We start from the raw sequence: 16,641 nt of genomic DNA, 5'->3' as shown, positions 1-16,641 counted from the left end.
TTTGCAGGTGTTTTGAGTTGATTAGCTGATTGGCATGTCAAAATATTCTAATTTTTTGAGATAGTGAATTGGTGGGTTTTTGTTAAATGTGAGGCAAAATCATCACAATTAAAAGAACCAAAGACTTAAACTACTTCAGTCTGTGTGCACTGAATTTATTTAATACACGAGTTTCACAATTTGAGTTGAATTACTGAAATAAATGAACTTTTCCACGACATTCTAATTTATTGAGATGCACCTGTATATATATATACATATATATCCAATTACATCATCAACCCCCGGCTGATGGATCGGTGAATATTCTTGCTTTAGTGATTTTGCATTGAAAATTAAATTTTAAATTAAAATTAAACATTTATTTAAAAAACTTGCACTTCAAAAGAAATGAAAAAGCAATTAAAATAACGAAGTGGTAAAAATACATATAACCATCTTTCCATTTACCGTCAGGCAAGTATCCATCTATGGCAAAGGTGGAAAATTACTAATATTTATTAAGATCAAAAAACAATTCTAAATGTAAACATAATAATTATAATGATTATAATAATCGCTGAAATATAAATCACGGTTCGAGGTGAATGTGTTTTTGTGATTTAATCACAAGATGTATAGGCAATAAATAAAGTGACCCTGCAGAGTTGCACTCACAACAAACTGCTCTGTGGAAATAAAAGTGAAATGAACTCGAAGCACCTCCTGAGCGGAGATGTCTGAGGTCATTTACATCATTCTTATAGACGATACTATTCTTGCAAAAAAATTTCAGAAGACTAAAACAAAGAAAGCGTGAGAACCTTTTACATACGTGTGTTCCAAGAGACTGCACGCCTCCCAAAAAACAGCACGTCAGATATACACATAGATGGCTTTTCTGTCATCTGTAATTATGAATATAATAAAATGTGTTTCTTCAAGCATGTGTCTGTGTGTCTTACACCATTTCTTGTGTCATTCCGAATCCGAGACATCTTACAGTTACCCACCATGCGCATTATATTCACTACCTGCAATTAAACGTCTTCTGTCAGTGGGTGTACTTTGCTGCCTGTGTAATTTGATATGTTGGTAAAGAACATCTGGCTTTTATTGTGTTATTTAGGTTAATTTATCATGTGTCGCAAACTCTTCATTAGGCAACTATTCTTTATTTAAGGCTGTTCTATTCGTTAGGCTATTGTATTGATATTGGAAGTTCCATTCATAATGTTTCCACTGGTATAAAATTTCACACTAGTGCTGTCCCTTGTACCGAGTAAAACGGTAACACTGTACACTGTGGCAACCCTAGTTGACAGCTTTTCTTTGTTGATTATAAACAGGAGCGATAGTTTTATCATGTCGCTCGCTTACAGAGATGTGGTACAACACCATTTGCACGTCTTAAGTGCAGTAAATATGCGACAAACTTACTTGTGACTTTCTCTCTGCGAGCGCTTTCATGAAACTCAACAAGCGTTCAGTGAGGTGCACGAGAGAGGGAGAGAGGGATGCGGAAGAGCTAATTTACTCGCGCAGATTCTTGAATTACAGTTTGATACAAGCACAAGATTATTGATTTGTTCATCTGTATGGATTGGTTTACCAATTAGTAGCTACACGTTAAAGTGAATAAAACTGTGCGGTAATTCCCCGCATTCTAAACATCAAACATGCGGGAATGATTACATTTGTGCGCAATACCTGCAATCCCGTGCTGATGTTCAGACCATGTGGGTATCCTGCTTCTCCGTTGCAGGACACACTCACGCTGGACTGCTATACGGTGATGTCACCGTGATTACGTGCGTGTATTTGTGTGTGGTGGGCTCCCTTTCATTTCATAGCACCAGCCCCATTCAACAGCGTGCAGTGTAAAAAGCGCACAGCTGACTGGGTCTAGCGAGCATTACATTGTGTAAAGTATATTAATGAACCATGTGAAATCTCAGCAGTTGCACTCATAATTTAGCAATGGCAGTGCACCGCTGCTGAATGCATATAGGATTTTAGTTAATTTCAAACCATTTTTAAGGGCTGCAAGTTGCAAAACCATAGAAAATAACACAGAAGTCTACATACACTAAGTTAACTGTGCCTTTAAGCAGCTTGGAAAATTCCAGAAAACAATGTCAAGCCTTTAGACAATTGCCTTCTGATAGGAAGTGTACTGAATTGGAGGTGTACCTGTGGATGTATTTTAAGGCCTACCTTCAAACTCAGTGCCTCTTTGCTTGACATCATGGGAAAATCAAAAGAAATCAGCCAAGACCTCAGAAAAAAAAAAAATTGTGGACCTCCACAAGTCTGGTTCATCCTTGGGAGCAATTTCCAAACGCCTGAAGGTACCACGTTCATCTGTACAAACTATAGTATGCAAGTATAAACACCATGGGACCACACAGCCATCATACCGCTTCTTCTGACGCATTCTGTCTCCTAGAGATGAACATAGTTTGATGTGAAAAGTGCAAATCAATCCCAGAACAACAGCAAAGGACCTTGTGAAGATGCTGGAGGCAACAGATAGACAAGTATCTATATCCACAGTAAAATGAGTCCTATATCGACATAAACTGAAAGGCTGATCAGCAAGGAAGAAGCCACTACTCCAAAACTGGCATAAAAAAACCAGTCTACAGTTTGCAAGTGCACATGGGGACAAAGATCTTACTTTTGGAGAAATGTCCTCTGGTCTGTTTAAATAAAAATTGAATTGTTTGACCATAATGACCATTGTTTGTTTGGAGGAAAAATGGTGAGGCTTGCAAGCTGAAGAACACCATCCCAACCATGAAGCATGGGGGTGGCAGCATCATGCTTTGCTGCAGGAGGGAGTGGTGCACTTCACAAAATAGATGGCATCATGAGGAAGGAAAATTATGTGGATATACTGAAGCAACATCTCAAGACATCAGCCAGGAAGTTAAAGCTCGGTTGCAAATGGGTCTTCCAAATGGACAATGACACCAAGCATACCTCCAAATTTGTGGCAAAATGGCTTAAGGACAACAAAGTCAAGGTATTGTAGTGGCCATCACAAAGCCCTGACCTCAATCTGATAGAAAATTTGTGGGCAGAACTGAAAAAGCGTGTGCGAGCAAGGAGGCCTACAAACCTGACTCAGTTACACCAGTTCTGTCTGGAGGAATGGGCCAAAATTCCAGCAACTTTCTGTGAGAAGCTTGTGGAAAGCTACCCAAAATGTTTGACCCAAGTTAAACAATTTAAAGGCAATGCTACCAAATACTAACAAAGTGTATGTAAACTTCTGACCCACTGGGAATGTGATGAAAGAAATAAAAGCTGAAATAAATAATTCTCTCTACTATTATTCTGACATTTCACATTCTTAAAATAAAGTAGTGATCCTAACTGACCGGGAATGTTTTCTATGATTAAATGTCAGGAATTGTGAAAAACTGAGTTTAAATGTATTTGGCTAAGGTGTATGTAAACTTCTGACTTCAACTGTATATATATATATATATATATATATATATATATATATATATATATATATATATATATATATATATATATATATATATATATATATATATATATATATATATATATATATATATTATATATATTAGCAATCGTCTCACTGAAGCATATTAAAGAGAGGGAGTGTCGAGTGGCTTCTAAACTGAATCCATGCTATACGTGATTAGAATTAAATGTTTATTTTTGTTGTTTTTGATCAACAACTTACTATAAAGAATGGAAAGGATGTTACATTATTAAACACTGAATGAGTCAAACCAAACTTTCAGTGAAAGGATCTCAGTGCTGAACTTCTTCTGCAATACAGACCATTTCAAGGACTATTCGTCGGTTTAAGAAGGTTACGTCTTTGTTCTTTTAACATTTCCTGCTAGTTCTAACTCATTCAAAAGGCACTTCATTCATAGTGACTTTAATATGATTAACGTTAACACGATTGTCATAAAATGCCATTATTAAAATGTGGACCATGTTGTTTGGTGGCTGGATGCTCTCTGGATGCCTGGAACTTATGGAAATGAAAGTGTTTAGATCTCCGAAAAAGCAACCACAAATGAATGCATGAACCACAGCAGTGAAGCGAGATGGCTGGATATGTGCATTAACAACTGTAGCATATGTAGCAGCACAGATCTTATCTCTGTTAGGTGAACGAAATGTATGGCAACTAATTGTAAGTTTGATAGGTAGAGCTGTAACTATAGTGACTATAGATCGCTCCCGTTATAATGAATGAAGCTGTGCAAGTCATTTACTATTACATTTAGTCATTTTGCAGATGCTTTTATCCAAAACGACCAGCAGCTAATCATAGACATTTTTAGTTGCATAGCACTAAATTTGTTTGCATATGCGAGTGATTTACTCTTATTGTAAAGGGTTGCCACATAGAGTAAAAGATAAATATCGATATCTGAATTGTTCAAATTGAGATTGTCAAGTCAAGTCATTTTTATTTGTATAACGCTTTTCACAACACACATCATTTCAAAGCAGCTTTACAGGAAATCATGCATTAAAAAAAAAATTTAAATGAAACTGTAATATCTATAATGTCTTACAGTGATCATTGTGTAGTTTGATTAAATATGATTGTAAAATGTGTATAGAAATTAAATAATTCAATAATAATTGTTTTTAGAACCCCTGTGAGCAAGCTAAAGGTGACTGTGGCAAGGAACACAAAACTCCATAAGATGTTGGTTAATGGAGAAAAATAATCTTGGGAGAAACCATACTCACTGTGGGGGCCAGTTCCCCTTTGGCTAAACAACATGAAGATAATGCCAATATTAGTTATTTGTTTGCAGTGCAGGTCATGGTTTTAAATTTGTAAACTGGTTAAATTAAGTAAGCATTAAGGTCAAGTGTTTTAAAAATAAAAAGAAAGGATTTTTTTATGACCTTTAAGATTAATGACTAATGTCTTTGACGTCCATCCTGGATTAACTGCAGAATGTGATACATTGAAAAAATCAATATTTTTTCCCAGTCCTAATAAGCTTGTAATTTTGGCTAGTAAGGATTAGAAAATTAGAAGATTTTCTCTAAGGAAAACCACCTGTCAGTTTATTCAGGTATTCCACACATTGAGAGAAGCTATTTTGACTCCTGCTGTGCCACGTTTGTATACACCAAAATAAAGAGAAGTAATTTTGCACAATTATTGTGTAATTATTATTGATGTATTGCAAAACAGTAGTCTAATTGTTATTGTTTCATACTTGGAAGTTTCCTTTGTTTGTCCATCTAAAAATAAAAGTTAGGGAGTGATCATAAAATATCAGCCTGACAATGATCCAAACAGCACCATCTGTGTTATCATATGGTGTGTTTGGTACAAGCAGCTTCCTCTGATTGATGAACAAAGTGCTAAATCTGGTATTCATCACACCCGCCCCTCCTGAGCACAACTCTGGTACAGGGTAGTGGGGCTTGACCCTAGTCAGAAGAAATACCTTAAACTGCACACCAGTCTCCATAAACAAACACTAACACACAGGCACACACATACAGAATCAGATTCTGTTTGAATAATGGATGGGTGGCTTCCTTGCCATGTGATGCAGTGGTGTAATGTAACCCAGGAATGACCTGGGGAAGTTGTGAAGGGGTCACTAAATTCTTTTGTCCTGCAGGCAGACCCCAGGCTGAGTGGCTGCTATAGGATGACAAGGGTTTAGTTAAGCACACAAATCCCTGAGGACCAACTGTTAGGGTTTCCCATAGTATGAATTGGTGCTGGATCAAAGACAATAAATTAACAACACAACCTTCTCTTTGTGGAAAAATGATTTAACACACTTTCCATTGAACGAGTTGAGTCTGATTCTGATAGTGGAAAGTGATATTTAGGTTAAGTGAAAGACAGATGCCTGAAATCTCTTAATTGTATTTTTATGTGTGTGTGTGTGTGTGTGAAATAATTTGGTGATTGAATGAATATAAGCTACAGCTATTTTGCACATCCTACTTGCATAGATAACAGTTGTCATCCTGATGGTATCAGTATTTTGGAGGATTTCTCAGATGGGCTTGAAAACCGCTGTGTAAGGGCTTGGAAACCAAAAGAGAACACTATAAAAGAGAGGTAATACTTTTATATACTTTTATAGCTATCGCAGAGAGTATCATTAAAGGAATATCCCGGGTTCATTACATGTTAAAGGGGTCATGAATTGGAAAATCAAACTTACTATGATATCTTGACATATAAGAGTTCATAGCACTATAAAAACATACTGTAAATTTCATAACCGAAATCTTCTTCGTTAGTATAGCTATATAAGGCTTTATTGAAACCAAGGTGCCAAAATGACTTGTTCTCTACTTCCTCCTCGCTAACACATAATAGTGAGGTATTACATCAGCACAGGCCAGCCTCTGCATAAACAGATCAATGCCTACTTCATCGTCGACATTGCTTAGGTCCGCCCACCAGTCTTGCAGTTAGAGTAGAGCGGTGAGATTATTTTTGGAGAAACAGGAGGTGTCACGATGGCCACGAAGATGTCAAGATGTTGTGCAGTGCCAGGTTGTGGGAAACTAGATTTCTTGCATTTGCTTCGCAAGGATCCCAACAATAAGAAATAGTGGCTGACGTTTATTTTTAATGAAGTCCTGGATCGCGTCGGTAAGAACGTGTTTGTTTGCTCGCTTCATTTTACCGATGATTCTTTCACAAACAAGATACAGTTCGAAGCAGGCTTTGCAGAGAGACTTAGATTTAAAAGCTGATGCATTGCTAACTATATTGGTCCCAACAGTGATATCGCAACAAACAAGTGTGAGTATCCATGTTAATTGTTTTGCTTCGTATGTTACAGACTGTTAGATGTGTACTGAGTATTTTATTTGTGATTTTAGACCCTCGTGTATTAGTTTTAATGCACAGGGATCTCTAAGCATCTTATATTTTCTTGTTCAGTTGGCATGATGGCACGATTGCCACAGATGCACCTAAAGAGTATTGATATCAATATATTTAGACAATCTCTTTCCTTTTTAATGAAACATGACTCATTGTAATGAACAACGTATGCGTTTGTCACTACACTGAATATATGATGAAAGATGATTATATGACAAATGACAGTGCAACAAACACAGGTGAATGTATCCTGTATACATTTACATGTTGCACAGTAAATGTATCCTTTCACAGTTATAAATGTGATAGCACCATGTATTTATTTGGTACTGTCATGCGTTACTCAGCATTTGTAAAACACAGAAATGTTTCACCATTGGAAAATGCTATGTAACAAGATACACACCGTTGTGTCGCGTCTTGGTTTAAAAAACAATAAAATTAATACCTATTACACAAATAGACAAGTAAATTACAGTGATTACTGTAACAGACTGTCCGTGGTGTTTGTGGAGGGGGTTCATTTTCTTCAAATTCAGGATCAGACTCTGGTTCAAACATGTATGAATTCTTCCGGTTGTCATTTTTTTAATCATCCAAAGTTTTCAAAACAACCCCACATGCGCGTAATGATGGGGGCGTTTACACTTATCCACATGCAAAGATGTTACACTGAAGTCTTCAAGAACGCACCCCCCAAAAAATGGAGCATTTGAATCAGAGGCACAAAAACTGGATAGAAAATGACCAATTATTCCTAAATGATGTCTACTTTTAATGAAAAACTAACATTATAAGTGGACCTCAAGGAACATTATAAAATAAAATAAAAATCCAATTCATGACACCATTAAGCTTAATCGACAGCATTTGTGGCAGACTGTTACCACAAAAATAATTTGACTCTTCCCTACTTTTCTTTAAAAAAGCCAAATTTGAGGTTATAGTGAGGCACTGACAATATAAGTGAATGGAGCCAATTTTTGGAGGGTTTAAAGGTAGGAATGTGAAGCTTATAATTTTATAAAAGCACTTACATTAATTCTTCTGTTAAAACTCATGTATTTTTTGAGCTGTAAAGTTGTTTAAATCATAGTTTTTGTGGCCAACTACTAAATTTACATGATTATAGCGTTTACGACAATACGTCGTCATGGCAACAAACGTGTAAAATTGTATATAACTTCACACATAAAAGGTTAGTAAGCGATTTTATCACACTAAATTCAGGTAAACACATACTGTAAATGTTTTGTCACTTGTGGCTATTCTTTTGAAACTGAGTATTTTAACATTTACAGATGGGCCCCATTCACTTCTTAACCCTGACCCAGATTTTTGCTTTTTTTCTTTTTTTTAAAGAAAAGGTGGAGAAGGTTGAAATACATTATTATGGTAATCAATATTATGCCACAAATGATGTCGATTGAGATTTACTTTTATTGAACACAGAATATTCCTTTAAAGGGGCATGCCATATTTCAGAAATCATGTGGCTTTTAAGGGGCCTGGGTAGCTCAGCGAGTAAAGACACTGACTACCACCCCTAGAGTAGCGAGTTCAAATCCAGGGTGTGCTGAGTGACTCCAGCCAGGTCTCCTAGGAAACCAAATTGGCCCAATTGCTAGGGAGGGTAGAGTCACATGGGGTAACCTCCTTCTGGTCACTATAATGTGATTCGCTCTCGGTGGGGTGCGTGGTGAGTTGTGTGTAGATGCCGCGGAGAATAGCATGAAGCCTCCACACACGCTATGTCTCTGTGGTAATGCGCACAACAAGCCACATGATAAGATGCGCAGGTTGACAATCTCAGACACAGAGGCAACTAAGATTCGTCCTCCGCCACCCGGATTGAGACGAGTCACTACGCCACCACGAGGACTTAGAGCGCATTGGGAATTGGGCATTCCTAATTGGGGAGAAAGAAAAAGAAAAAAAAAACAAAGTAATGTGGCTTTTATTGATTTTTTTTACCTTAAATGGTCATAAACATTAACCTTTAAAAAGATTCCTTAAAGATTCTATAACTCCTAGAAGCTACTCAGTCTTTTTATTTTCTGTGTTACCTCAGTCCATTACTAAGAAAACTAGATTTGTGGCCTAACACAGATTGTTATGAAAGTAGAGCAATTTCAACTGTCTTTTGTTTTATTTTAGTCATGCCTTTGGTGTTGCTTAAAATACACTTAGAACAGACTGCTGTCTTGATATACTAGCTCCCCTTTCAATATAGAGAGCTGTGAAATGCTGCCTGGTTCAGGGCTAGTGTTTATTACAATCCAAATTATCTTTAGACATATTGGTGTTTGCCAAAATTACAAGTGAATGCTGACTATTTATGGACAACAATTTGTCTGGTTGACCGATACTTTTTTTTCCCACCCAATTTGGAATGCCCAATTCCCAATGTGCTTTTTAAGTCCTGGTAGTTGTGCCTCAGTCCAGTTGGTGAAGGACAAATCCCAGTTGCCTCCACATCTGAGACCGTCAACTTGCGCATCTTATCACGTGGCTTGTTGAGCGTGTTGCCACGGAGACATAGCACGTGTGGAGGCTTCATGCCATCCACCACGGGAACCACGCTCAACTCACCACGGCAAGAACGGACCACATTATAGCGACCATGAGGAGTTTACCCCATGTGACTACCCTCCCTAGCAACCGGGCCAATTTGGTTGATTAGGAGACCTGGCTGGAGTCACTCAGCATGCCCCGGGATTCAAACTAGCGAACTAGCGAACTCCAGGGGTGGTAGCCATCGTATTTTACCACTGAGCTACCCAGGCCCCCTTTGGTTGACCAATACTTAATACAAGTACTCTAGTTGTTTTAACCTCTCATTCACAACTACAATCATCTCTCATGAAAAAAAAAGAATAAAGCATTTTCACATCTTTTGGTCACACTCTTGTGAGCCTAATGCTCTGTATAGTGTGTATGTGTTCTCTGTACAGTGTGTGCACTGTTTCCGAGTAAAGAGGAGGTTTCCACAGCTGTAACCAGAGTCATGCGTTCTCATGCTATCTGATTTCATATCAACAGATGTAGATTAGTGCTGAGATTTCAGAGGCATCTCATTGTCTATATGCCAAAGTGGCCCCCGTCTGACTCCCTTTTCCAGGACTATAGAGAACAGAATGTACATGTAGACCATAAGCTTTAAATGTAACGTGCAAAGTTGGAAAATCCTGCAACAGTCAAACAAAGAAAATAACAATTAACCATAGTGTTTCACAAACTTAATATTACTGGATGTATTGCAAAACGTAAGAATTGACCTCCATATTGTCATATATCGTAGGAGACTTTGTGATACCCACCCCTTTTGTTATCAGGCTTTATTATACTTATAACTAGAAATAGGCCTGTCTGGTCAATAAGTTGATCTGGTGTTTCTTGTAAGCGAATGATGCCACTGGTCAGAACTGCAACAGAGTGTGGAGGGAGAGGATGGGCCGGTCACTTGTGAGGTATGTGAAGAACCCAGACTCACTGGCTCAGTGGTGAGAAGTTCTCAGCTGTCTGCAAACAGCTGAGTCCTCTGTACTTAAGGAGACCTCAGGTTTGCATCACTAAGCAAAGTTTGAAAACCTTTACAAGCAAGTTACAAGTTATCACTGAGCGCATTTACTGTACATGCAGGCTGTGGTCATATTAAAGGCATTCCTTTATCAGAGTAAGGTCATAAACGGCTTGAGAATAAACTGTATGTATATTTTATGCCCAAACACCTTTATCGGCATTCATACTGGCTTATCCAATGTGCGCATGGTGTCGTGCGCATGCCTGTTTACGTTTTGACGTCAAAAGCAGAGAATTACCTGACAATTTCAAGTGTCATGTAAATGTGTTTTTCTTGCCTTGCCGTTTTATTGGTTTGCATGTAAAACTGTAAATGAGGTCATTTCAATAAGCTGATTTTTAGTATTTATAGGCGTATTGGTGTGCATGTAAACACACGTGCTCGCTGACTTAATGTATTGTTGAGGAATGATTACTTGTGGTTTGGAGTATTTTTTTATTTGTCAGTTCATGTGTTTAAATGTATGTTTTCGTCACTAAGTTTTTCCTCATCTGTTTAGAAAATTATTGTTATCTCTGAGCTGCAGTATGTTTCAGGCTTTGCTAAAATCCTTTTCCTGTCCAAAGGATGAAAATAACCCATTATCTCAGTTTTCCTCTTTGCTTGGGGAAAGAGACCTGATATGTTTTCTAATATTCATGAAAAGGGCAATAAGTTCTGTAAATAATGTATATTTACATGTTTCCCCCAAAAAACTCATGTCTCACTCTGCTATTAGCCACTGGACTGCCTAGGACAAATTGAACCTCCCTGACCAGTTAACCTTATTTTCCTCACTAGCAAATTAAATTATCCAGAGAGGCTCCAAAGGATTTTAACTGGCTTGCTTGCATGAATTTTTCTCAGAATAGTCATAATGTGCACACGTTATTTAGTTAATAAATAAATGTACCTAATAAAGGCAAAAGAAGAATGGAAATTAGCTTAGAACATACAGTATGTTAAGACTAAGGTTAGTCTCTTTTTTTTTTGTGATACATTTATAATAGATTGCCTTGATGTTTAATAGTCTAATTGATAGCAACCAGACTCCCTCTCCCCAAGGATCTTATTATGGAACATTATAGTAAGAAAACCATCGCCATGACGCTTGCACTACCATGCATTGTCCCCTTATTTAAACAATCCCGGCGCCTATGAGTGATCAATGGAAGGAATGCCACTGGAACGTTTTTTCTAATGCCAACCAAACCAGCCTCCTATGACTAATCTCACTCTTTCTCTTTTCTCATTCTCACTCTCATTTTAATATTCTCCAGCTCTTTCACCATCATATATTTGCTGTCTTTCACACGGGGGTACGTATATGTGATTTAATTCACCTGTATATGTGGTGGATGTCAGGTAAATATCAAAGGGTGGTACAAAAATGTGTCTAGTTTCACCCAAAGGTTTCAAGGCAATGTATAAGCTAACTGTTGTTTTGGGGACATGCACGAACTGGTTTACCATAACATACTGACTTGGTGAGTTTTTGCATTGTGTATGTCTTTGTCCATGTCGGTGTAAGCTAAATGATACTGATGTTGAGGGGCAGCATGCATATTCGTTACGTCTTTATTTAAGGCGTTAATGCAAATTAAATGTTGTAGTTGTTCAGTCAGTACTTTTTCAGTTGTGAAAGTTTAACACAATATATTTTTTTGAGGACTTGTTACTGCCATTAGCAGACTCCTTACGAAATATATTACAGTTATTATTGATTTCTGCTCACCAGGCAGTGTGTTAAAAATTAAAACACACAAACAAAAAAATATATTTTCCTTTTGAATATACTTTAAGTTATATTTAAGTAATTTCCTGTAAGTCGTATTAGTACTGTAAACTGCCCTTTTGAAATCTTTAACGGTTATTCCTCATAACAGGAAATTGAGCTCCTTGCTTGCTCACATGGCCAGAACTCATAAAACAACAGCACTGATCTCTCAGCACGTTGCATCTGTAATCCTTACATAAGCGCATCTCCTAGATATTCGGCGTAGTGTTTGAAACCGTTATCTACATTGCTGATTGTTTTTAATTTTCCAATTTTGAGTCATACTGATTACTGCGCCATGCTTTTAGAGTAAATATAGGAAAGAATTTGTGGGTTATGTTAATTTAATGTGTCATGCTAGACACAGACAACTGCTTAATTTCAAAGGAAAAGAGCAGCTACTTGTTTACAGTCTCTTCTTTGTGGGTAACACCTACAGAGCAGTGTCCCTCTGTCACCACCCTGAGAAAACCAACACCATCTAAACATTCACACACTGTGCTTCAAGTGTCAAGTCTCTCTATCAGTGTGACAGACTTTGAAATTGTTGATTGTTGTGTTGTCACGATGACATTCTTTACAATGGCCTTGGGGCTCTGCCAGATGGCTGACTTCCAGTCTTCCTAGTTGCTATATCTGTCCAGCATTTTAAAGGGTTGTTTATGTTCAAATGTGTGAGCAATGATGCCTTGAGAAGAACAGAGAAGAATCTAATGGAATAGAATAACTCAACGAATGGAAGAGGAAGTGCTTACCATTCTCGTCCATTCCATTAGATAAATTTGAGAAGTGACTCATTAGAAATCCCCTGCAGGAGGTGGCCTGAGCATTCCAGCTTACTTTCCTTTTTATCAGAGAAGATCTAGGTTTTTTTTTGTTTTGTTTTTTTGGCACGCTTTTTGTGGTAGCTTGTTGGACACATAAAAGCTAAGGCAAAGCATATTCCTCTCAAAAGTTTTCCAGTACAGGACATAGAATTTAATCTCCTCACATAATGGTAAATGAAGTGTTTACTACATTCTTTTTGGTGATTTTTCATTCTCTGCATTTCTTTCTAAAATTATGACAAGAAATTACTATAAATATATGCTTTAATTTTAGAGGTGAATGAGTAAAGAAAGCAGTGTGGAGGAATTTGAGGCCAAGTCAAGAGTGTGAAATGTTAGAATATTGTTAGGAGATTTGTGCTTGAGTGGTATTCTATTGGATGTTGCTGATACTGTTAACAAATCAAATCTTTTAGTTTGTCCTCCATTTGAACAGATATTTTGGAGTAGAAAGGAAGCTCTTGGAGTTGTTGGTTTTACAGTTATCTGCAGATCTTTGTAGTGACTAACATGTTGTTGGCTAACTCTCGAACAAGAACAATTTGAGGAACTGGATTTATTTTCACCACAAAACAGTTTTAAACTCATACAGTGTAGTTTTAAAATCTTTTTCAGTTAAAAAAAATCATGTGTTTGTTTACCTAAAAACTGCATTAGAGAAGTTTAATTAGACATTTTATATTCCTCAGAAGTATAGTTTCCCTAAATTGCTGAAAATTTCACTGAGAATTCTGACTGACTGTCTACATGTTAAACACTACCATAAATATTTTTGGACTTGTTCAAAGCATCAAAAAGATGATTGGTTTTGGCTTCTTGGCTTAGCTTCTTTGTTAACTTTTTAACAAAGTGTATATACCTTTGCCTTGTCTTAATTGTTTTTTTATTTTGTTTTTCAGAACATTCTCTTTTCGATTTTTGGTGTTTGTTTTGTTTTTTTTTAAACCGCACATGTCCTTGTCTGGTCTTTCTTGTCTTTATGGTAAAAACTTATTGTGCATTTCTCTTATTTTTTTACAACAGTGAAGAGCAAAGGGACACATCTCAGCGGTGGCAGCCCCCTCCTGGATCCAAAGCAGCCATGTTGGTAAAGGTCAGCAGCATTGGCAGAAGCCAGACAAGAGGAACCAGTGGATCAGCTTCCCTTCATCTCCCACAGCACAACCCACAGAGCAAAGCCAATGGCCAAAGTGCATGCACACCCAATCCTGGTAGGGTCAAATCTCTTTCAGGCTACATGCTGTTACCACAGGCTTACAAAACCACACCGGGTGGAAAAATAGCACCAGACACCAGGCAGGCCCACCACTTGAGGAAGGCAAGCAATGGCAGCTTTTGCCTGGTGACTCCTGGGGACTCTTTACCACACCCAGCATCTCTACGGCCACAGTCCAACTCACCTAGGCCAGTATCTCCCCAATATGGAGCAACAGCATGCCTCTATGACGATCCATCAACTGACTGTCACATTTATGATGACCCTCCAGTAGATATGGAGGTAGAAGGTGCTCACCTACAGAACGGCCCATCAAGACACAATCACAGCCTGCAGAAAATGAAACTTTTCCAGCACTCAGCTCAATCTCATACTGGCTCCAGACACAAGAGGAACCCTTCTTCCTCTGACTACAGTCCTGCAGGCCTGGAGTGTATCAAACACATGGTGAATGTAGACCCCAAACAGGGGCTCCTGTCTGCTTCACCAGTCCCCTCTCCTAGCCCCTCTCCAACTTCTGCACCTGAGTCCCTGCTTCTCCAAATGAGGGGACCAACCAGCCTGGAAAATAAACAGTCGTGGAGGATTCTAGAAGCAAGTGTGCTAAGAGCTATGGAAGTGCACCACAGCAGGCAGGGCAGCCAAGGATCTCAGGACTATTCCACACCACCACCTCCTGCTGTTAGTTACCAAGACTCAGGTTACTCAACCGGTCCGTCTCCCAGCTTGCAAAGGAAAAGCAGGAGGAGGATGGGTTCCGGGGCCCAAGGCCGACCCGGGTCTGTAGGTAGCACTGGGGAACTCACTGCCCTAAATGAGCGTCTGATGGAAGAGATGAGGGAGGTGGTTAGTCGTTCAAACACCATGCGAGAGACCAAAGCTAGTCTGGACTCTGAGATGTCGGATGGCTTTTCCACACAGCGCACACTCAGTGTGGGACAGTGCTCATCCAGGGAAGATCTTGCATCTTCAAGCAGGTCACTAAGCAGGACAGGTAACCACACAAATGAGGCCTTCACACCACTGGAGATTCCAGGACGGCAGAAGCGGACATATGAAAAGGTGGACACGTTAGAGAAGAGTGTTGCTTTGTCCTCTCCTGAGACAACTGGACCCCCCTCACAGGTACTGCAGAGAAGTCTTCAATTGTATTCTGACTTAATGGTAAACTACATGACTTATAATGAGCTTAGCATTCACTGGTGCTCCATTGGAGTAGCTTGTTATTTTATAGAGATTTGCAGTCTCATATAAAATATGTGTATGAACTTCTGGCATAGAATGTTTTCCACAGATCTTGAGTTTCAGCATCATTAAAAACCAGACATTGTATTTGTTTAATCTTCATGGGGGACTGTTGGGAGAGTGATTTGTTTTGTTTGAGGTTTTTCATGTCTGCCTGATTTTTTTTTTCCATGGTCTTGAGTGGAACCAGATTATTGTTTATACCCAGCACCTCATAATACACCTCACCAATAGTGATGTAAAATATCAAAAGTCTTGTTGTTACGTCAGTCTTAAATTTAAATCAGAATGAGGCAACAGGCAGTATAATGTAACAACATCCTTCTCTTGGGTATTTTTTTACTTCAAGCCAATTCCCGGGCTGCACATGATTCTTGTTAAGGGCAATGATTTCACTCAAAGGAACACTAACTGCTGCTTTGCTGCTCTGACCCATAACAAAGCTGTAATCTGTCCTCCCTGGGTGATGAATTCTATCTGCATTGTTCAACAGCCAGATGCACAGAGAACCATACTTCGAAAATTGCACAAGAATTCACTACTTGGTTTTCGATCAGAATCAGCTCTTAAGACACAAAAGGACTATTTTCTGGCTTTGAAAATTTCAGGTGCTGATCATTGCAAATGTTTTCTTATTAAAAGAGGGGATTATATCTAATAAAAAAAAACTCAAATCTAAGCTGCTTCTGTTTCACCCACCTTTCCCCTCCCGCAGTCCTTTGAGATGCATCCAGCAGTGGTCTGCTAGGGTAGTGAGTGAAATGCCAGAAACTAGCAGAGCAGCAAAACATGACGCCTATTGAGCAGGAAGGATGGCTACTGTGGCCCATATGGTACCATCTCTGACACAGATGGGGCAGTTGGTTCCTGGACTGGTGTGGTCACTGCACCAGCCAATTGTATGTCTACGGTGTAGCCGAAAGGGGTTTGGAGCCTGCTGGGGATTGTTCCGTAAACTGATGACATCATAGGTCACCTCGTTCCCTGGTGTATGAGCCATTTCACCACAGTAGCATTTTAGAGCGCTACTTCCCCAAAACAATTGATAACAGATATAAAGATGGATTTTTTTTACTTATATATGAACATATGTGATCATATGGTTTCATAAATATTGTTCCTATAAACCTGAACTGTAACTGTTTTGTT

The 16,641-nt window shown here is 38.5% G+C and overlaps 1 protein-coding gene across 2 annotated transcripts in view; it reads left to right on the top strand.

Annotated features, from left to right (window-relative positions):
* Positions 1-16,641, top strand: part of LOC127428207 (rho GTPase-activating protein 39-like) — a 50,873-nt gene that overhangs the window by 22,011 nt on the left and 12,221 nt on the right. Inside the window, exons 1-2 of one of the 2 annotated variants that reach the window (XM_051676395.1) lie at positions 13,098-13,201; positions 14,055-15,372. In XM_051676395.1, the coding sequence (XP_051532355.1) occupies positions 14,113-15,372 (1,260 nt within the window). In that variant the 5' untranslated portion in view covers positions 13,098-13,201; positions 14,055-14,112. Of the gene's footprint in view, positions 1-13,097; positions 13,202-14,054; positions 15,373-16,641 lie in introns of those variants that run through there. The other variant, XM_051676394.1, reaches the window with a different exon arrangement.

The sequence above is a fragment of the Myxocyprinus asiaticus genome, chromosome 37 (genome assembly GCF_019703515.2).
Source record: "Myxocyprinus asiaticus isolate MX2 ecotype Aquarium Trade chromosome 37, UBuf_Myxa_2, whole genome shotgun sequence".
Taxonomy (NCBI): Eukaryota; Metazoa; Chordata; class Actinopteri; order Cypriniformes; family Catostomidae; genus Myxocyprinus; species Myxocyprinus asiaticus.
Note: the sequence above shows the minus strand (reverse complement) of the source record. Positions and strands in the feature narration are given on the sequence as shown.